At 43.3% G+C, this 22776-nt stretch overlaps 1 protein-coding gene across 2 annotated transcripts in view; it reads right to left on the reverse strand.

Annotated features, from left to right (window-relative positions):
• The window catches only part of ADCY8 (adenylate cyclase 8), a 235353-nt gene that overhangs the window by 186104 nt on the left and 26473 nt on the right, over positions 1-22776 (reverse strand). For both annotated transcript variants that reach the window (XM_018058572.1, XM_018058573.1), the window contains exon 2: positions 279-428. In XM_018058572.1, coding sequence (XP_017914061.1) covers positions 279-428 — 150 coding nt within the window. The remainder of the gene's footprint in view (positions 1-278; positions 429-22776) is intronic.

Raw genomic sequence — 22776 nt, forward strand, 5'->3', positions numbered from 1 at the left:
TGGCCTTTTCCACAAACACAGATGTCAGTGAGAAGCGTCAGGAAATCACTTTATATTTAGGCTCATTTTATTTCTTACGGAGAACAACTGAGTGTGGAAACTAAGATCAATTCATTTTGACCTGAGAGTCTAACATAACTATTTCAGCGTCTGTAATCCCATGACACAGATTTTGAGACAGCACTTGCTAGGTAGGATGCGTCTGGGGAGACAAAATCTCTATGGAATTCAGAGACTGGCGAAGTGATTGCAAGGCAGAAGGTCTTTTCAGTTGGTACCTGTCTTTGGTTTTCCGTCTCCAGGCGCAGCCTGGCCTCCACACACCTCCGTGTCTCCAGGAAGGCTTGGCGCTGGGCCCGGTCTGACAGGTAACTGATGAAGATTCCAGCTGTGTTCATACACATGAATAACACTGCCTGGGCCACAACCTAGAACAGAATTACAAATATAGCCTGATCAAGTTGTTAAAAGAAGAGCTGCCTGCAGGCAAAGAGAATAACTAAATAAACAAAAACTTCCAAGGGAGGGCTTCCCTGGTGGCTCAGTGATAAAGAATCCACCTGCCAACACGGGAGACATGGATTCGATCCCTGGGTCGGGAATCTCCCACCTGCCTCGGGGTAACTAAGTCTGTGGGCCACACCTGTGGAGCCTGTGCTCTAGAGCTGGGGAGCCTCAGCTACTGAAGCCTGCACACCTAGAGTCTGTACTCTGCACCCAGAGAAGCCGCTGCAGTGAGAAACCCACACACTGCAATGAAGAGTAGCCCCAGCTCACAGCAACTATAAGAAAACCCAGGCAGCAACGAAGACCCACGACAGCCCAAAATAAATAAATATAGATTTAAAAAATTTTCCAAGGCAGATCTTAAGGTAATAATCCCAATGTTTAGTAGCAGTTGAATAGAACCTGGCCCCTCATTCAGTTCTCAGGTCAACTTATTCCTACAGGCCTTCTTCAACCACTCCATCCAGTTTAAAGCTTCTCCCTCCCTAAATCCAGATTTGAACTCAAATTTGAAACCTCAAGCAAAGCCTCCTTCCTCACTCTAGCTCACTTATCCCTTCACTAGCTGAAATTTTTAATTATTTAAAGGGTTGGGGAAGCAGGTGAAAAGACGAGAAAGATTAGTAAGAAACAGGAAACATGTTAGTTGAAAGGTACTATTGTATTTGACTTTGGTACCCAGGTTTTCTTGAGGGAGCATCCAAGGCCTGATGTTCCTAACGCAAGAGAAAATACACATTTGTCTACTGCTTTCTATTTCCACTGCCATCACCCATCTCCCAGGTGCCAAAGTCTCTTTAACTCTTAAGTTAAACTTTGTATTTTCACATTTGAAATTGAAAGTGTTAGTCGCTCAGTCGTGCCTGACTCTGCGATCCCATGGATTAAAGTCCACATGCTGTGTCCAGGGAATTCTCCAGGCTGGAATACTGCAGTGGGTTGCCATTTCCTTCTCCAGGGAAATTTGCAGACCCAAGGATTGAACCCGGGTTTCCTGTGTTACAGGCAGACTCTTTACCATCTGAGCCACCTAGGAAGCACGTCTGCCCCGTTCCAAACTTCTCTCTGGTGAAGAAAAGCAGGAGATTCTGGAAAGGAGTCAATACATGGAAGGAAAAAAAAATGGCATAGTAAGGCTTTCTTGATTTTTATGGCTTTAGCTTGAGGGCAGATAACATAAGGTATAGTTTGAGGGTGAAAAATTGCAATGGGAAACCCAGTTGGTCTGAAGAAGCAAAAAATAAGGCTCAGTACCTATGGCTGATTCACACTGATGGGTGGCAGAAACCAACACAATATTATAAAGCCATTATCCTACAATTCAAAATCAATGAATAAAAACTAGTAAGGTTCAGAACAACTGCTGAAAAGCGATAGGAAAAACCCCCAAAGGAGAGAACCAGTGAGGAAGAACATGAGGTTCCTATATACACTCTTCTCTGACCCAGATCTGCACAGGGCAAACAGCAAATGATCGAGTTAATGGTAAAGAATTGAACTGAGATTTGAATCGCCATAAATAAATAACATTTAAAAAAAGAATACATAAAATATTCCTAAAGGAAACAGCATAGGAGACTTGCAGTACCAGGTAACAGAATTGTTATAAAACTGTAATAATTAAGACATCCTGGTATTTACAAGGGGATACAGAAATTGACCAGTGGATGTGAATGGAGAGCCCAGAAACATAAACACACAAACTTGATAATAATGCATTGTAGTTCTAAGGATAAAATAAGGCCTTTTCAACAAAGGGTATTAGAACAATTTGTTATTCACTTGGAAAATAAAGTAAAAGTAAATTCCTGCCTAATCCAATATATAGGAATACATTGCAAGTGGATTAATGTCTTAAATATGAAAGGCACAAATATTTTACTATTTTGATAAATTTTTAAAATTAAATGCAAAGAATACAAACCACAAAAATAGATTGATACATTTGACAATATTAAAATTAAGCATTTCTATCAATTGAAAGACAGCTTTAATTAAATGGAAAACACTATAAGTAGGGATATTCGCAGCATTTACAACTGGTAAAAATTAATTTAAGCTCACATGAAGAACTTGTATAGATCTATAAAAATAAAAGCAATCTTATAGGATATAAAGGCAAAAGAGAAGTGGAGTATTTCAAAGACAAGAAAATATCAACATGAAAATAAGTGTAACAATTTAGGAACTATAAGTTAAAAATCCACACCCATCTACATCTTCCAGGTTGGCACCAAAAAGGAAAAAAAAAATAGTGGGGCATCATCAAATTGGAAAGGATGCTGTCGGCAATGTGAACTGACATTGCTACTTGGACTTTGCACACTAATCTTGAATTTGCACATCACTAGAACTGAACCTTTCCCCTTGATACCCAGAGCCATCTTTGCCCAAACAGCCCAGGAAACATGCCCAAGAATGTTAAGAACAGAGTTTTTTACAAGGGCTTGAAAGTGGAAATAATCTGAGTGTCCACCAACAGTAGAATGGATATTTTAGGATGTATTAAAATACTTAAATACCATTCAGTGGTGTTGATCAATCTAACTATTATTGTATGAGTCAAAAATGTCTGTAGAGACTTCCCTGGCAGTCCAGTGGTTAAGAATCTGCACTTCCACTGCAGGGGGCACAGATTTGGTCCCTGGTTAGGGAACTAAAATCCTGCATGCTGTGTGATGCAGCCAAAGAATAAATAAATAAAAATAAATTTAATTAAGCAGCTTAAGAAAGTAGGCTTGCCCTACCATTCTTTATCCTTGCACACTGTATACTTATCACAATTTATATTTATTTACAAGCTTGGTTGTCTGGTACCTATTTTATCACATTGGATTATTACTTCTGATGCTATAGGATGATGTTTGTTTTACCATGTACTGATACCTGCTGCTGCTGCTAAGTCACTTCAGTCGTGTCCGACTCTGTGCGATCCCATAGACGGCGGCCCACCAGGCTCCCCCATCCCTGGGATTCTCCAGGCAAGAACACTGGAGTGGGTTGCCATTTCCTTCTCCAATGCATGAAAGTGAAAAGTGAAAGTGAAGTCACTGAGTCATGTCCAACTCTCAGCAACCCCATGGACTGCAGCCCACCAGGCTCCTCCATCCATGGGATTTTCCAGGTAAGAGTACTGGAGTGGGGTGCCATTGCCTTCTCCAGTACTGATACCTAGTACTTAGCATAGTGGCTGTTAAGTGCTTAAGCACAGTGCCTGTTAACTGGCGCCTAGTATGTGTGGGGTATTTGAGGACTGAGTGAATGAATGTATGAATAGCTCTCCTCTGTACCACTCATCATTACGTACAAGACACATTGGACTAATGATCTTAAAATACTAACAATAATGTAAAACACCCCCAAAAGAATCCTTGACAAAATTAAAAAATATGTGGGAACTGGAAAAACCTAAAGTACCTGACTTTACAAGAGATGAAGGAGGGGGAAGCATTTCTGATAAAGGGATGATAGCTATTAACTATGTAAATACACTACTCAAATTGCTTTATGGCTTTAATATTATTAGCAATCAGAATCCCAAGTGGAATTTTCATTTGGAACTTGGAAGATGACTTAAAAGTGTACCTGAAAGAATATATGAGTTAGAATACTGGAGACATTTTTACAAAAGTGATTACAGAGGGTCACTGCACAGCCAGAAGATAATATACACCATCAGGCAACAATAATTAAAATTCTGACAATAGTGAAAACCTCAACTGAAAATTTAGTGAAATAAAATAGAAAACATAATGAGTTTGTATGCAATACATAAAGCTCAATGATTCAGTGGGAAAATAATTGTCAGCAACAGGATAATTTTTCATCTATTGAAAAAATGGATGATAGCCACCTCATAATATATATCAAAATAAATGCCAATGAAATAAAGACTTAAATGTGAAAAAGAGACTATCCAAAAAGGAAAATAACAGAGAATATTGCTCTAATCTTAGCAGAAAAGCTTGAGTTAAGTCTCAAAAATAAGTAGGTTTTTATAAAAAATGAAATTATTCTGACATATTGCTGGTGTAGGTGGTGAGGATTACTCATTTCTTTCCACCCAGTGACCTAACTTCTAGCCATCTATCTTAAGGAAACAATCATATATAGGATCAGAAGTTTCTGTTAAGGGATGTTCATTTATTAATGAAAAAAAAATAAATGGAAATTGCGTATTTTAGGAGTAGGGGAAACAGCTGAATGACTGAAGCATGCATATATGAGATAATATAAAGTTGCATTAAGATATTTAATGACATGAGCAAACCTGTATGGTACATTAAGATATAATATTTAAAAATGTATTATAGCACTAATCTATGAAATCAATGTGATCCTAATGCCCAGTACAAAAGAAAAAAAATATATATGTACTTACATATATGTCCATGCATGTGTATAAGTGTGTGTGTGTGTTAAAATAGGAGGAATAGGTTATTCAGACAAGGCAGTAAAAACGGAAAAAAACAAAAACATGAGGAATCAAGATTGAGAAGAATTACACCCAAAAAGGTGAGCCTAGCATTTGGGGCTTCTTTCTTCCTAAGGGCACCTGCAAATTTCAAAGGAGGTGTCTGAGAGCTTCCGAAGCAGAGCTGAGTGTTCAAGACTCAGGAACCTGGGGAACAAAAGCTGAGAGGAAGCAAAGGTGGAGATGCTGGAGGAGAAAAGAGTCCCCAAACAGCCACTTGTATATGGACTTGATCCTTGATCAGTAGTTGACCTCCCAAATATCTTTACTGTTGCATTTTAGTATCAAATAAGTATCTGACAATACTTAGAATGTTGAATTATTTTTTAAAGCAAATTTTATGTAGGTGCTATTCCATTATAGAAGCTGCAGATCTGTGTTTCCATGAAAGGGAGGGGTACATATTGCTATGATGTCTCAGGTTGGTTATCTTATACAATCCCTCCAACTTACAGCTCTCTCTAGATCCCTGTAAGCCCCACTTGTAAGCCACCTCTGCCCCAGAGCTGACATACTGAATGTGAGATGCTTAAGAAACATCTATTGATCAATGCTTTGTTTTTCTTCCCTTACATATCTGTAAACTGCCATTGAGAAGTCTTCCTAACCCTTCACTACTAAATAATTTTTCTATTCAAAATTATTTATGGAGCAAGTTCTGTGTGTCAGGCTCAGTTCTCATTCTAGTGGTAGGAAACAGGTAATGAACAAATTAACCAAGGAATACTTAACACATAGGGGCTTCCCTGTTGGCTCAGTGGTAAAGAATCCGCCTGCAATGCAGGAGACGTAGGTGACATGGTTTTGATCCTGGGTCGGGAAGATCCCCTGGAGGAAGAAATGGCAGCCCACTCCAGTATTCTTGCCTGGAGAATCCCATGGACAGAGGAGCCTGGTGGGCTACAGTCTGTGGGGTCGCAGAGTCAGACATGACTGAACATGTCAAGCACATCATTTAACACATGGTGATGCTGCGTGTGAGATAAATGCTAAGAAGAAAAATATAGCAGCATAAGGAGGATAGACAGTGATGGAGTAAAGGTGGGACTGCTCATTTATACAGAGTTCAGAGAAAACTCTCTGATAAGAGATATTTGAGTAAGATCTAAAAAAATGAAGAGAATCATGGAATATTTGGGAAGAGCGTTTCAGGAGGAGGAAACAGAAAGCACAAAGGCTCTAAGCTGGAGAAGCAAGAAGCCCACTCAAGTCCATCATGAAATCCACCATGGTTGGACAGAGAGGATGGAGGCGCTTTTAGGAGACGAACCCTGAAAGGTACCAAAGCTTTAAGACTGTGCATGGCCTTGCACATGATAAGAATATTGACTTCAGGGACTTCCCTGGGGGGTCCAGTGGCTAACCCTCTGCACTTCCACTGCAGGGGACTCAGGTTTGATCCCTGGTCGGGAACTAAGATCACACATGTTGAACAGCGTGGCCAAAAAATTAAAAGAATACTGGCTTTTCTCTCTGTGAGACAGGAAGGCACTGGAGAGTCCTCAGTCCTGGGAGACATGACCCACCTTCCATGTTTTAAGGGTCATGCACTGGCTGCTGTGAAGAAAACAGACTCTACGAGGGGCCAAGATGAAGTTATGGAGAAAAGTTACAAGGCTCTTAGAAAGGTCCAGTGAAGAGAGATTGTGGGCTTGGACCAGGGTGGCAATTGTGCAGCTGGTGAGATTGGGCCAGGCCCTGAATACATGTCAAAGGTAGAGACAAGATTCACTGATAAATTTTGTGTAGATGATGAAGAGAGGAAGTGAGAGTGACCTCCAGGAAATTACCTATTCTCACCACATACGCAAATCATTTAGGGGCTTAAAAAGATGCAGATCCCCTCGGTCCTGCTCAGACCTACTGAATAAACATATACAAGAATGAGGCCTGGGAATCTTCATTTTTTAAGAATCTCTAAAAATCACTTTCTGCAGTGGGTCAATGGGTTGCCATAGGGAATCACTGCTTCATGAAAACGGTCTGAAGATCATTAATAACACTGCCTTTGACCTCCTATATATAGGTCCATCAGTCTTGCTGTAATAGGGAAAAACAAAGTTGAGTCCATATAAATCTATTTATTTTACTTTACCCTTTATATTCTCTCTCTTATATTCTCTTCTCTCTCTCTCTTACTTTAACCTTTATATTCTCAGAGTTAGGAATGTTGCCTATAGTTTAAAGTACACAGGATAGCCTATTCTCAAGGCTCTGACTTTTAAAGGTATGATGCTTTTCCACTCAAGGGAAAAAAGTAAACAGAGAGGAACATTTGGTTAGCTGGAGATTTACAGGAACATGGTGACCTGACCTATGTGGACAAAGCGTTTCTGCATCAAGAAGTTTGCCACAATCAACCTCACCCTTCCCTCACTTTGCCTTTAAAAATGCTTTGCTGAGAGCATTTCGGGGAGTTTGTATTGGTCTGGGGCGCAAGTCATCCATTTCCTTGCATAGCCCAGCAATAAGCCTTTCTCTGCTCTGAACTCTGGTGTTTTGGTATTATTTGGCTTCATTGTACGTCGGGTACATGAACTTGAGTTCACTAACATCACTAAATTCTGGACTCCCACAGGGCAGAGACCATTTCATTGTATCTCATCTCTTAACACAGGGTTTGGCATTGTAATACTCAACAAACACTTGTCAAATCTAATTAACCTGATGGAGTCACATGAGTGAATTTCAATGACCCACCTCTTGGGTGCAGTTTTGTGATGCCTGGGAAGAGGGATGCTATCACTTTGAGTGGGAAGCCCTCGACAAATTCATCCAGATAGGATGAGTCCCTCCTCACCTTCCCCATCGTCTCTTCCTCCAAGCCCTGGAGATGGAAGCTTCTCTGTGTGGGCCAGGCTGGCCCCTTCCTCCCTGGGGCGGTGTCCACAGCATGGGCACTGCTATTCGAGGCCAGGCAGTCGAGAGCTGGAAAGGCTCACAGAGTCAGCTGCCCCATTTGACACAGGATTTGCGCTTTTATCATGGCAGCAAGATCTGTGCCATTCATTGCCAACTGGCCAGACCGGAGGAGGGAGAGAGGACTGACTCCCTGGGGATCCCCCTACCCTTCTGCATTCAAAGTTATGCCACTGGGATATGCATCTCATTTTCTCTGCAGTTCACTGTGTACAGGGAGCATTGCCACAGTCTGCAGTCCAAGCTGTTGAAGGCTAGAAGAGACGCACTTTATTATAAGAACAGGAGAAAGACTGCCCTTTCATTCATTTCTGCGTTTCCAAAAGCATCCTTTCAAGTGCTACTGTGTGTATGGAAAGACTAACTCTGGGAAAGTGACTATGGGACCTGTCCCTGTGGACAGGTTTACTTTTTTAATTTAGTAAGGAGGAATTCCCTGTGGTACAGTGGATAAGAATCTGTCTGCCAGTGGAGGGGACATGGGTTCGATCTCTGGTCAGGGAAAATTCCACACACCGCTAGCGGGCAACGAAGCCCATGTGCCACAACTGCTGAGCCTGCGTGCTGCAACTGCTGAAGCCTTTGGACTAGAGCCCATGTTGTGTAACAAGAGAAGCCACTGCCCCAACACTAGAGAATAATCCCTGCTCAACTAGAGAAAGCCTGCGTACAAACAAAGAAGACCTAGTTCTGGGGGTCCTGACAAAGTGAGTGGGGCAGCCACACACCAAGGGCCTTCACATCTGCCTGGTGCTGTAGCTTCTGCAACCAGAGACCTGGGTTTGCACTTCCTGTCGCCCCCATTTAATAGGCATATGGCCACTTTTTGCCTTTTGGACTTTCTCATCTGAACAATGGGAATAAAACTTCACCACATAGAAGTACATACATGTATAGCTATATATTTATGTCTAAGAGATGGTGAAGGATAGGGAAGCCTGGCGTGCTGCAGTCCATGAAGTTGTAGAGTCGGACACGACTTAACCACAGAACAATGAACAATAAATATTTACATTATATATATATGAATATGCATAGCAGGTAACAGATATCCAATAAGTGTTGTATATATAAACATGAGGTTATTTCCCCCCAAATTCTAGTGTACAGTGTAATATATATTTTTTATCTCTGAATAAAGGATGCATTACAAATTACTATTCTAGCTGGTTTCTCTTCCTGTTTTCTTGAGAAAGAAGCTGCCTCCTAAATCAAGCACTGAAAATCATTCTGTGAGGATGCAGTATGCTGCTCCTGCTGCTGCTGCTAAGTCGCTTCAGTCGTGTCCAACTCTGTGCGACCCCATAGACAGCAGCCCACCAGGCTCCCCCGTCCCTGGGATTCTCCAGGCAAGAACACTGGAGTGGGTTGCCATTTTCTTCTCCAATGCATGAAAGGGAAAAGTGAAAGGGAAGTCGCTCAGTCGTGTCCGACTCTTAGCGACCCCATGGACTGCAGCCTTCCAGGCTCCTCCGTCCATGGGATTTTCCAGGTAAGAGTACTGGAGTTGGGTGCCATTGCCTTCTCTATGATGCCAAAAATGAAAAGGTCATAGGTATAATCCCGAATGTTCCTAGTTCTCTTTAGTTCGACTTTGAGGATGTTGTCTCTTTGAGTTTATATGAATGGGTTTGAGCACATTTCTTGAGTTAACCAATCCTACATCATATTTCTTATTCAAGCTTCAGGGGTGTTCTGAACACAGGAGAAAAAGATTTTCCCCCTTCAGGTTCAGAAATCACCCAGAGGACCATAAAGTATTAACATCTCGTGTATTTACGCTAATTTACAAGGAATGTTTCTGCTCACTGTTTACTATGTAGAGAAGGTAGTTGGGGGAATTATGGAGTCATTCAATCCCATCTCCACCTTTCACCCCTGGGTGACCCAGGCAAGTCACTCCCCTCACTAAGGGCGCGGATATTAAATGGTTTGGTTTGCTTTGCTCTGTAGCACTTAGCAGTTTAGCCCAGTGGTTGAGGATCTGGGTTCCCAATGAGTGAGTGAAAGTGAAAGTTGCTCAGTCATGTCTGACTCCTTGTGAACCCACAGGCTGTAGCCCACCAGGCTCCTCTGTCCATGGAATTCTTCAGGCAAGAATACTGGAGTGGGTTGCCATTCCCTTCTCCAGGGGATCTTCCTGACCCAGGGACTGAATTCAGATCTCCTGTGTTACAGGCAGATTTTTTCACCATCTGAGCCATCCGAGTTTCCAATAATGCCACTTATTTGTTATGTAATCTTGGCCCAGTTAGTTAATACAGCCCTCATTTATAACAGAGGAATGCCCTCCTAAAGATGCTGTTGTATAAGTAATGATAGCAATCAGCAAAAGGCTTATAAGACAATCATTGCTCACTATGTGCTGACTGAGGTCATGGTTATTATTATTATTGCTTTCATTGTATGTTCTATCACAAGAATGACTCATGGAGGGTCTGAGCAGGTAAGCAACCTGGGAAGCTTTGTGTTTGAGAAAGATGTTCAGCAATACAGCAGGAGGAAGAGTTACCACCCTCTGTGAGTTAAGGACTCAGAGAAGACTGGGATGGGGGTGATTAGGAGGCTCCATGGGCTCAGCTGAGCCAACTGGAGGCACAAAGGTACCACTGCCAGCATCCTCTGCCAGGGTGGTGGGTTCTCCTTACAGCTGTCAACCTGAGACCAAGCTTCCTACTTGTCCTTTATAATAATACATACTGAATTAGGAGAAGAAATTATAGGTAGTACATAATGAAGTTTAAGAAAATTACAGAGCATTAAAGTAGTAAACTTAAGAGCATATCTAAGGGGAAAAAAATGATGCTGGCATGCTGAATTCAGAGGGCGTATGATAGCATGATGAATTAAATGATGAAAAAAGTACATAAAAAACTCTGAGTTCAGTGAGAAATGACAAAATAATGAGGGGAAAAGGCAGTCTTTTCAGATGAGAACAAGAAGAGAGAATTATTCTGAAAAACAATTAAACAAATAAGAAGAGTATAAGATTTTTTTTAAAAAATGGATTAAACAAAACTCTGACATTAAGGAGGAACTAAAAATGTTAAAGGCTAAAAACAGGAAGGACTGGAGGTGAGGAAAAATAAATGATTAAACCCTTCAACAATAGATAAGGTAAGATGATGAAGTTAAATTTTTTAAAAATATCAGAAGTATAACAAGCAGTAGCTCAAAATTTAAAATAAATTATGCTCATGCAAAGCAACTTAAGATACTAGCCCATTTACAATGTTTATTCCTCAGTATTCAGAGAAAGGGACAAACCAAGTGGCCAGTAATTGTTCCAACAGTGTTTTCCAGCCTCAGGTAACACTACCCTTAGCATCTCTTGCTTCTTTGCAAGGGAGGGAATGTGAGGAGAGCTTCCTTTTATACACTCCAACTGTGTACCAGATACTGAGCTTTGGCCTTTATGTATGCTATTTTATAGCAACCCAAAGGAGCTTCCATGGTGGCTCAGATGGCAAAGAATCTGCCTGCAGTGCAGAAGACCCTGTGTTGGAGAAGGGAATGGCAACCCACTCCAGTATTCTTTCCTGGAGGATTCCATCGATAGAGGAGTCTGGTGGGCTACACTCCATTGGGTCACAAAGAGTTGGACATGACTGAGCAACTAACACGCTTGGTCTTATTAGCTCCGTTTCACGGAAATGAAAAATACGACTCAGAGAGGTTAAGTAATTACCCAAGGCCACAGAGCTAGGAAGTGGCAGTAGCATGACCAATTGGTCTTGGTTTTCTTGGAACACAGAACTTTGCTTTAAAACCTGGATGGTCCTGGGAAAACCAGAAGGAGTTTTCCTAACATGCTTTCTGTATAGCCTCCTTGCCATCTACCCCAGTGGTCCCCAACCTCTTTGGCACCAGGGACCAGTTTCACAGAAGACAATTTTTTCACAGTTGATGGGGAGCTGGTGTGGGGATGATTCAAGCACATTACATTTATTGTGCACTTTATTTCTGTTATTACCATATCAGCTCCATCTAGGATTATCAAGCTTTAGATCCCAAAGTTTGGGGATCCATGATCTATTCAATTCACAGAGCTTAAGACTCAGCCTGGTCCTCACCCCATGTAGAAGCAACTCTCCTCTTTGTTTTCTGCTCTGTGGGACTGTATCTCATATAGTCATCTATCATCACTCAAATGGTGGTGATCAGTCTCATCTGCTGTCAACTCTACATCCCCAGAGCCTTGCGTAGTGCTTATACTTAACCTGTGTGTATGTGTATGTGTGTGTGTGTGTGTGTGTGTGTGTGTGTGTGTGTGTGTGTGTTAGCCTCTCAGTGGTGTCTGACTCTTTGTGATTCCCTGGACTGTAGCCCACCAGGCTTCTCTGTCCATGGGATTCTACAGGCAAGAGTACTGGAATGGGTAGCCATTCCCTCCTCCAGGGAATCTTCCCCACCCAGGGATCAAACCTGGGTCTCCAGCATTGCAGGCAGATTCTTTACTGTTTGAGCCACCAGGGAAGCCTGCTCCTCATTCATTCTTAGAGGCAACAAATATTTACTGAGTGCCTCCAATAGGTGAGGCAGCACACTAGGACTACATAAAGATGGACCAAAGAAACATAGGACCTGCCCACATGAAATGTACAGACTGTTAACACTTCAGGCCTTTGGGATATGTTTGTTGAATGAATGAATGAGCTTGGTGGTGCACAGACTAAGGGGATGTGAGCTGTTCAGCTTCCTGTCTTGCCTTAGGGGATGCCTCAGTCAAAGATTCTCAAGACCTTTTTTTTTTTTTCCTGGCCATGCGCTGTGTGGTTTGCAGGCTCTTAGTTCCCCAACCAGGGATGGAAAAAATGCTCCCTACAGTGGAAGCGTGGAGTCCTAACACTGAACTGCCAGGGAAGTTCATGAGGCAAATTTTCATGGATACCCAAGGGAAGAAAGAAAGTGTCTGTTCTCAGTTGTCCCCCTTCAATTATCCGGGAAGCTTCTATGGTTTAGGATTTTAGAGTTTGGGAGTCAGAATTTAACCCCAACACTCTACCTCTGAGAGCCCCTGAGTCTATTTTGGTTTTTAATAGAAATGACTATTGATGACCTATTATACATGTTCTAGGCACTATCCTGGACTCTGGGGATACAGAACAAGTCTCTTCTGCCTGAAGCTTATATTTCAGTGAACTTACTATTCACATGCAAAAGAATAAAGGAATCCCTATGATCTAGGGTTATTGAAAAGATAAAATAACACACAAAACTTACTCTCAAAGTTATTATAGCTTAGCAGTCATAGAAGAATCATCATAGGTGATGATTCTTTGTGAGTAGTTATAAAGATTGAGGGAGGCAACTGTCCGACTTCCCAGGTGGTCCAGTGGTTAAGACTGTGCTTCCACTACAGAGGGTGCGGCCAAAAATCTTTTTAAAAAGGGGGCTAGGGAGGCAGTTGCTATACATAAAGAACTACTTAGCATTTATACAGTCAGTTCAGTTCAATTCAGTAGCTCAGTCGTGTCCAACTGTTTGCAACCCCATGGACTGCAGCACATCAGGCTTCCCTGTCCATCACCAACTCCTGGAGCTTACTCAAACTTATGCCCATTAAGTTGGTGATGCCATCCAACCATCTCATCCTCTGTCATCCCCTTACCCTCCTGCCTTCAATATTTCCCAGTATCAGTGTCTTTTCTAGAGAGTCAGTTCTTCACATCAGGTGGCCTAAGTGTTAGAGTTTCAGCTTCAGCATCAGTCCTTCTAATGAATATTCAGGACTGATTTCCTTTAGGATGGACTGGTTGGATCTCCTCACAATCCAAGGGACTCTCAGAGTCTTCTACAACACCACAGTTCAAAAGCATCAATTCTTCAGTGCTCAGCTTTCTTTATAGTTCAATTCTCATATCCATACATGACTACTGGAAAAACTACAGCTTTGACTAGATGGACCTTTGTTGGCAAAATAATGTCTCTGATTTTTAATATGCTATCTAGGTTGATCACAGTTTTTCTGCCAAGGAGCAAGTGTCTTTTAATTTCATGGTTGCAGTCACCATCTGCAGTGATTTTGGAGCACCCCCCAAATAAAGTCTTTCACTGTTTCCATTGTTTCCCCATCTATTTGCCATGAAGTGATGAGGGACTGGATGCCATGATCTTAGTTTTGTGAATGTTGAGTTTTAAGCCAACTCTGTTTTACACAATAAACACCCCAAAATTGCCACTAGTATAGAAGTTTTCACATAGGCTGCCTGCAGAGAAAGGCAGTGGGCTAAGACTAAGGAGGAGCCATTGGGATTTGGTTCTCTGTCTCTCTCTTCTTTCTCCCGTATGCGCTCCCTGGCTCGTAGTCATAGAGGATATCCTAGGGTTCTCTAGAACAGTTTTTTGTTCTAAAGAGCTGCCCTTTTGTGCCCCTCTCTATGCTGATATCTCTGGGTGGTATCAGGTCTCTTCATCTTCAGTTTCCATTTGGGTTCTTCCACGGCTAGTTCAGGAAGGAGCCAGGAAGACAGCAAGAGAGAGAGAGACTGGGGCAAGCCCTCATTCTGCAGCAGCCTGGGCAAAGACTGTGTTCCTGTGTAACTAACATGACAGCTCTCCCCAGGTTTTGATAACACCACCCCTCTCCTTGCCCCATCAGATCTCTGGGGTGGAAACAGCGTTCTCTGTGTCTCATCATGCTTTGTAGCTCCCTCAATCTGATCCTGGGGCTTCCCAAGTGGCACAGTGGTCAAGAATCTGCCTGCCAATGCAGGAGACCCAAGAGATGTGAGTTCGATCCCTGGCTTGGGAAGATCCTCTGGAGGAGGACATGGCAACTCACTTCAGTATTCTTGCCTGGGAAATCCCATGGACAGAGGAGCCTGGTGGGCTACAGTCCATAGAGTTGCAAAGAGTCAGAAATGACTGACTGACTGAGCTGGCATGCACGAAATCCTATCCCAAACATTTGCTTGATTGACAGTGGAACCAAGAATATGTCTGATGCCAAAATCCATTCCGTATCACTATGCTCAATCTTCCCCTGCAGAATATTCAGCCCTCCTAATTTTAGGACTCACAAACACTTTCTTGAATATCTCAGTTAAAGATGGCATCATCAAGGAATTCTTATTGATATTAATATCAATTAATATCAATATTAATGGATTTTTTTTAGGAGGAGATGCTTTTTCTGGAGGCTTGACCACATCAACCAACTCAGCTGTTACTTTGCAAGGAAAATCAGGAGCTAAGTCCAGGTGCAGAGTTTTGTCATATGTGCCCAGAGTATTGGAGGAAGCTTCTCCACTGGACTCTGAGTTTTATATGGAGTTTTAAATTATAACCTAGCAGAGTTTTCTCATTTGTACATTTAGCTTCTCTGTATTGCAATTACAAGTTGGGGGTAAGAAAGAAGAACAAAGAGACAGAGGGAGAGAGGTGGGGAAAGAAAAGGTAAGGGAAAGGAAGGGAGGGGAAAAGAAGAGAGAGAAGAAAAAACGTAGGTCTCATATTAAAAAGCAGAGACATCACTTTCTCAACAAAGGCCTGTATAGTCAAAGCTATGGTTTTCCCAGTAGTCACATGGGACTGGACCATAAAGAGGGCTGAGTGCTAAAGAATTGATGCTTTTGAGCAGTGGTGCTGGAGAAGACTCTTGAGAGTCCCTTGGACTACAAGGAGATTAAACCAGTCAATCCTAAAGAAAATCAACCCTGGATATTCATTGGAAGGACTGATGCTAAAGCTGAAGCTCTAATACTTTGGCCACCTGATGTGAAGAACTGACTCATTGAAAAAGCCCCTGATGCTGGGCAAGATTGAGGGCAAGAGAAGAAGGGGGTCGCAGAGGATGAGATGGCTGGATGGCATCACTGACTCAATAGACATGAATCTGAACAAACTCTGGGAGACAGTGAAGGACAGGGAAGCCTGGCGTGCTGATGCTCATGGGGTCTCAAAGAGCTGGGCACGACTGAGCAACTGGTTTGAGCATGGTGTCTGTTCATGAGCACGTGGTGTGAGAGGACAAGGATTTACAGCCTGTCTCAGTCTGCGGCCCCCACCCAATCCAACTGGATGTGCCAGTAGGTTTAAAATTACATCTCTGTCACACATCATAGCTCTAAACACAAGCCAGCTGCTTCATCTGGCCTCGACCATTCCAGAGTAAAACTTGCCTATGTTGGCTTATGGAGGTAGGATACATCCTCCTTTTGGCATTTAACAGATTTTTTTTTTTTTTTTTTTTACAGCCTGACTTTTGACTACGTTGTTCGCTTTAAAACCAAACCTCAGTGTAAGCTGTGATTCCAGAGTAGGTTTCATCCAAGTAGTAGATGTTGCATTGTGACACGTGTAGCAGAAAATACGGAAATTAACAAAACAAGTAGAGATGGGAAAAGTCAGAGTCTGGATGCCCACAGCTCCTGGAGCTGGCAGGTGAATAATAAACGTTTCTTTGAATGAAAAAAAAGGAATGAATGACTCATCTGCTGCTGGCAGTCAGGAGAGACTCAGGTGTCCTTTTTGAAAAGACTCTTGATGCAAAAGGCACAGGGCATTTTGCAGCACTGTGTTGGAAATGAAGCCTATAAATATTCACAGGCAGGCAAATCAGATATGTTTTGAAGACCCAAGTGGACACTGATTCAATTCTCTTCTCTCTCCATCTAGGGCCTGTCAGGCATCGCATCTCAAGTGCTTAATGGATGTGGCTAGGAGGAGGCAAAGGGTCAGCTGGGGAATGCGAGACTCGAATGAATTGCTCCCTTGCTGGATGGACCCTCCTGGTCGGGTCACTGGCAGGCCACTGATGAAATGTTGCCTTTTGTCACATTCTCTGTTCCTGACACACAGGACACGGAAGAGCTGGGAATCTGCTTTAGCTACCTGTAAGAGTGCTTTCTCTCAGGACTTCCCTGGTGGTCCAGTGGTTAAGCATCTGCCTTGCAACTCAGGGGGTGAAGGTTCAATCCCTGGTCGGGGAACTAAGATCCCACACCCTGAAGAACAACTAGAGAGCGTGTGCTCTGCAACGAAAGATCCCACAGAATGCAACTAAGACCTGACACAGGCCAGACCAAAAAAAAGGGGTTCTTCTTTCAGAGTTAGCTTCAAAAATTTAAAAAATGGAGGTGATGGTATGAGCCTGGGTGGTTTTGCTTAGCTTGGAGATAGATGCATGTGCGGGGGTCTGACCTGGGGAGAATACTAAACATGTCTCCAGTGGTGTCGTATCAGACCCCGGGATGTCCTTTGTGACAGAAGGGGTGTGAGAATGGGCACAGGATGGCAGGATCCAGTGGTTGCATCACTCCTAGGAGCTGAGGGAGCCCTGGATTGAATAAGGGAGCACCTTGGTGTCATTTGGTAATCAATCTCTCCAAAGGTGGGACACTACTCTCCAGGATGCAGTGGATACTTCAAAGGCATGATGCTAAGCCCTGGTAGGTGGGGTGCATGAGTCCGAGAAATAAAGAGGGGAAGCAGGAGTGACCCCACTTACTGTCTCTCCCAGTGACCCACCTGGGGAGCCTGAAACCAGGAGTGCTATAGCTTCAGAGTTCCAGCTCTCCACTGGGTGAAAACTTCTACCAGGTGACAAAGTAACAGTCCTGCAAACTATAAAATCTGGCATATTGGGCTCATCACGCCAAGGAACCAGCAGACAAGCAGAGTCATCATTCAGGCAGGAATTCTATCCTGGCCTAGGAAAGGCACGGTGCCCAGAGGCTCAGAGGCCTGAGGGGTTAGAAACGGGACCATGCCATCAGGTGAACCACCAAGAGATGCTAAACCACCAAGAGATGTAAACCACTGCCAGAGATGCCAGCTGGCGGAGAGGGGAATCTAGAACACAGACAAGAGGAGGGACACCATGTGTATTGGTTGGGCCCCCAAGACCAACTGCAACAGTGGAAACTGATTTGTCTCAGGCACTGCCCTCTTCTAAGCTTGCCCAGGAAAGACAGGCTCACCAGGGTCATAGAGAAACTGCTCTCAGAACTTATGCAAAGATGTAGATCCCAGGGGCACAAGGAGTGAACTGTGGTGAGTCTTGGGATGAGCCATTAGGTCTCCCTCTAGGAACCAGGCACATATTCTCCTAGGATTCCTGCCAAGGGCTGGCATCGTTCTTTGAGAATCAACTCAGCTGAGAGGGCTTCCTCACCCAAGGTCACTCTCTAAGACCAATGAACTTGGAGGTATAAATGCTCATCACTTCAGCTCAGAAACATCATCCTGGCTTCAGAATTCCCCATGGACTTCTCAGGTTAAGACTCTGCACTTCCATCACAGGGTGCACAGGTTTGATGCCTGGTTGGGGAACTAAGATCCTGAATGCCACATGAATCAGCCGAAAACAAACAAACTCCCCGTGGAATTACTGAGGTTGCTGATGAAATTGATTCACAGCTCCATTTGTCCCTTTGTCTAGTTTTACTTTCTTCTCTTCCCTTCCAAGGGAGCTAATTCCTAAAATACCCCTTAATAAACTCCCAACATTCATCCACCTCTCAGTCTGGGACCCAACTGGTAATAACCAGAAAGCGTTCAGAACCCTCACGAATGCTGTCAGCCTCCTATATTGGTTGAACGAATAAATTTGTTCAATGAGTGATTTAAATAATGAGTGTATTTTGCCATCCAGACCACTAGATGGATGATGATTTGATCATGTCATAGAGAGTTCTCTTCTTTCCTCACCTGTTTTATATTTACTGGGGCCCAACAATGACCTGTGAAGTGTAGTGAAAGCTGCTCAGTCGTGTCCGACTCTTTGTGACCCCTGGGCTACTCAGTCCATGGAATTCTCCAGGCCAGAATACTGGAGTGGGGAGCCTTTCCCTTCTCCAAGGGATCTTCCCAACCCAGGGATAGAACCCAGGTCTCTCACTTTGCAGGTGAATTCTTTACCAGCTGAGACTTAAGGGAATCCCAAGAATACTGGAGTGGGTAGCCTATCCCTTCTCCAGCAGATCTTCCTGATCCAGGAATTGAACCGGGGTCTCCTGCACTGCAGGCAGATTCTTTACCAACTGAGATATCAGACAATGACCTAGACACTTTTATTTTATTTTAAAAAATTCTTGTTGGAGTATGGTTGATTCACAATGCTGTGTTAGCCTCAGGTATACAGCAAGTGAACCAGCCCCCCTCCACCACAAATATATACATATGCATGCATTCTTTTTCAGATTCTTTTCCCATATTGGAAATACTGAGAATACTGAGTACAGTTCCCTGTGTTATACAATAGATCCTTATTAGTTATCCACTTTCTACACGGTAGTGCGCACATGCCAAGCCAATCCCCATTTCCCAATCCACCATGTCCCCTCGTTTTCCTTCTGGTAACCAAAAGCTTGATTTCAAAAGCTGTGAGTCTGTTTCTGTCTTGAAAGCAAGTTCACTTGTACCCTTTTGTAAAAAAAAAAAAAAATCCACATATAAGTGACATCACATGCCATCTGTCCCTGTCTGTCTGACCCACTTCACCAAGGATGATAATATTTACGTCCATCCATGTTGCTGCAAATGGCATCATTCCACTCTTCTCCATGGCTGAGTAACATTCTGTCATATATACGTACCACGCCTTTCCCATCCATTCCTCTGTTGAGCAGCATCTAGGTGGCCTCCACATCTGTTTTAGATTCTCATGGCAAATAAGACCTTCTCTCAGGGCCCTCCCTTATGGGACACTCCATAGGAACTTTAATTTAGATCAATAGTTCAGGGAAAACCTCTCTAGGGGTGGAAAGTTTAAAGGAAACCTGAAGAATGAGGAGGAGTTGGCCAATAAAGAGGCAAGCAACAACTACCCCAGGCAGAGGGCAAGCAGAGAGGGTGACCCAATAGTAAGTGAGGTAGGGGGAGAGCAAGGGCAGAGGGCTTCTTGCTGATGCTCTATAGCTTGTTTCAGCCTGGTGCTCTGGCGTTGAGCCACTTCTAGGTCACGGTGAAAACCACAGAAGATGGTTTTTCCAATATATCTCTGCCCTGAGACTCTCTCTTCCTGAGATTTGAGATCAGAACTACCCTTTCTTCTCCAGCCTCCCCCACCGTCTCCTCCTTCCCCTCCCTCCAGAGCAGATGGTGCTGTCAAGGAGGTGGTGGTAGCAGTTCCCAAGGAAGTTTTTGGTGTGAGCATGAAGGAGGTGTTGTGTAACGTGATGGTTACTATGGCAAGTTTTATTGGGTAATCGGGTTTGAAGAAACATTTTGATTCATCATTAGCTACTGAGCTAAAATTAGTGCCTCACCAAGAGCCTGTTTTCTCTTAAAATGTGTCTGCTGTTCTGATAAAGTGCAGCATGCACCAAAAATTGGAGCATTTTCTCAAGTCACCTAAATCTTGATCTTGACTCCTCCAAAGAAGGCCCAATTATCATCTGCATTACTTCACAAAAAGGCATGTTTGTTGTTATGGATGAATATAGTATTGACTTAGATGAAAAAAAAAAAAAGAGTCCATTATGTCCAAGTTGAATAGCCCAATTCATAGAGAAGATAACTTTATAGGGAATAACTTTATAAAGTTCCTCAACTACACAATTTTACAGGCAGGGGATAAAGCCAATCTCCCAGCATTTCTTTTATCAGATGAGTATACAGAATAGAGTGGTTGAAATATGGCAACCTACCAAAGGACAAACACTGGTTAACCTCTGTAGCAGAGAACAGACATTGCTAATCTGTGGCACTAGTGGTAAAGAACATGCCTGCTAATGCAGGAGACAGAAGAGACGTCGGTTTGATCCCTGGGTCAGGAAGATCCCCAGGAAGAGGACATGACAACCCACTCCAGTATTCTTGCCTGGAGAATCCCATGGACAAGGAGCCTGGCAGGCTACACTCCATAGGGTCGCAAAAGAGTCAGACACGACCAAAGTGACTTATCACAAGCACAGAATCTGTTGCCAAGAGTTTAGTTTACTCTCACTTTTCCAAGTTTACCCATTTAATGTTTGAATCAAATAAAATATTCTTCAAACATTGAAGTCCATGGTGGTTATGAGTAAGTGCCGTGTGTTTGGGTCTATAAGGCTGAGCTATATACCTTGTGACACATTAGGCAGTAAAAATATAACAGAAGCCAAGAACATGAAGTGTCTCCAGCCCATGGTGACTCATACCTAACGCCATCCTGTTTGCAATTTTTTTTCATATTATTCTATGTTTGTCTCTTAATTCTGCTACTGAGCACAGTTAAGCCTATTTTGCCACCTTTAAAAAGTGGGACAACTAACTTTCCAGGATCGCCACAAGATAGAAAGAGGTCACCTAAGGACAAACCCCACCATGCTGTCGGCTACACTAACCTAGGAGTACAAAGATCTGCCTCTGGGATTTGAATTCTCAACTTTGCCCCTTACCTAAATGTGGGGAGATGGAGCTTTAAAAATGTCTCTCAGCTTCAGGCTCCTCACATGCCAAGTGGGGATAATAACTGTACCTACTTCGTAGGTTTTTGTGATGTAGAGAAGTGATTACATGGATCCCTTGGCATACAATGATCAGTTAGTACGCGTCAGCTGTTACTATTAAGTCATTTCTTTTTCTCAGCTAGACTGTATGTTCCTTTGCGTGCGTGCTGAGTTGCTTCAGTAGGGTCTGACTCTTTGCAACCCTGTAGATTGTAGCCCTCTAAGCGCCTCTGTCCATGGGATTCTCCAGACAAGAATACTGGAGTGGGTCGCCCTACCCTCCTCCAGGGGACTCTTCCCAACCCAGGCACTGAACCCACATCTCTTATGTCTCCTGCATTGGCAGGCGTGTTCTTTGGCACTAGTGCCTCTTGGGAAGCCCGCATGTTCCTTTAATGAGTAACAATACTCATGCCTAATTCTTCTGGATGCTATAACTATTATGACCATGTATCTATTTTGAAAACTTGGATACTTTTGAGAGTGAGAGGAGGCAGGCACCAATCTGGGGTGTCCTGGGCACTCTGTAATATATAGTGATCCTACCTGTGGCACATGCTCCTGGCTTAGGCACAGGCCAATTATATAAACCTTCAAGCTACACTCTTGGGAAATAGCTTAAGAAAGGGCAATGTCTTCAATTCTGTAAGTGCAGGCACCGCTCTAGGGTCTGGGGATATGTCAATCAACAAAAGAGACCCAACCCCTTCTACTTATGAGGATGCAGACAATAAACAAAGGAATACAAAAAGACAGATGCACCCCCAGTGTTCATTGCAGCACTACTTAAAATGGTAAGAAGTACTTAAAACTACATCAAGCAACCTAAATGTCCATGGACAGATGAATAAAGAAGATGTTGTACATGTATACAATGAAATATTACTCAGTCATAAAAAGGAATGAAATTGGGTCATCTGTAGTGACATGGACGAACCCAGAGTTTGTCATACAGAGTGAAGTAAGTCAGAAAGAGAAAAACAAATATTGTATATTAACACCAGAGAAGGCAATGGCACCCCACTCCAGTACTCTTGCCTGGAAAATCCCATGGATGGAGGAGCCTGGTGGGCTGCAGTCCATGGGGTCGCGAAGAGTCGGACACGATTGAGTGACTCCCCTTGCACTTTTCACTTTCATGCATTGGAGAAGGAAATGGCAACCCACTCCAGTGTTCTTGCCTGGAGAATCCCAGGGGGAGCCTGGTGGGCTGCCGTCTATGGGGTCGCACAGAGTCGGACACAACTGAAGCGACTTAGCAGCAGCAGCAGCAGCAGCAACAGCAGCAGTATATTAACACATATATGTGGAAAATAGAAGAATGGTGCTGATGAACCTAGTTGCAGAGATGCAGATGGAGAGAAGGAGCTTGTGGACACAAGAGGGAAAAGGAGCGAGCAGGACAAACAGAGAGCACCACGGACACATGCACGCCACCACGTGCGAAAGAGACAGCTAGCGGGAAGCTGCCACACAGCACAGGGGGCTCAGCGTGCTGCT

Source organism: Capra hircus, chromosome 14, assembly GCF_001704415.2.
Source record: "Capra hircus breed San Clemente chromosome 14, ASM170441v1, whole genome shotgun sequence".
In the NCBI taxonomy this organism is placed as follows: domain Eukaryota; kingdom Metazoa; phylum Chordata; class Mammalia; order Artiodactyla; family Bovidae; genus Capra; species Capra hircus.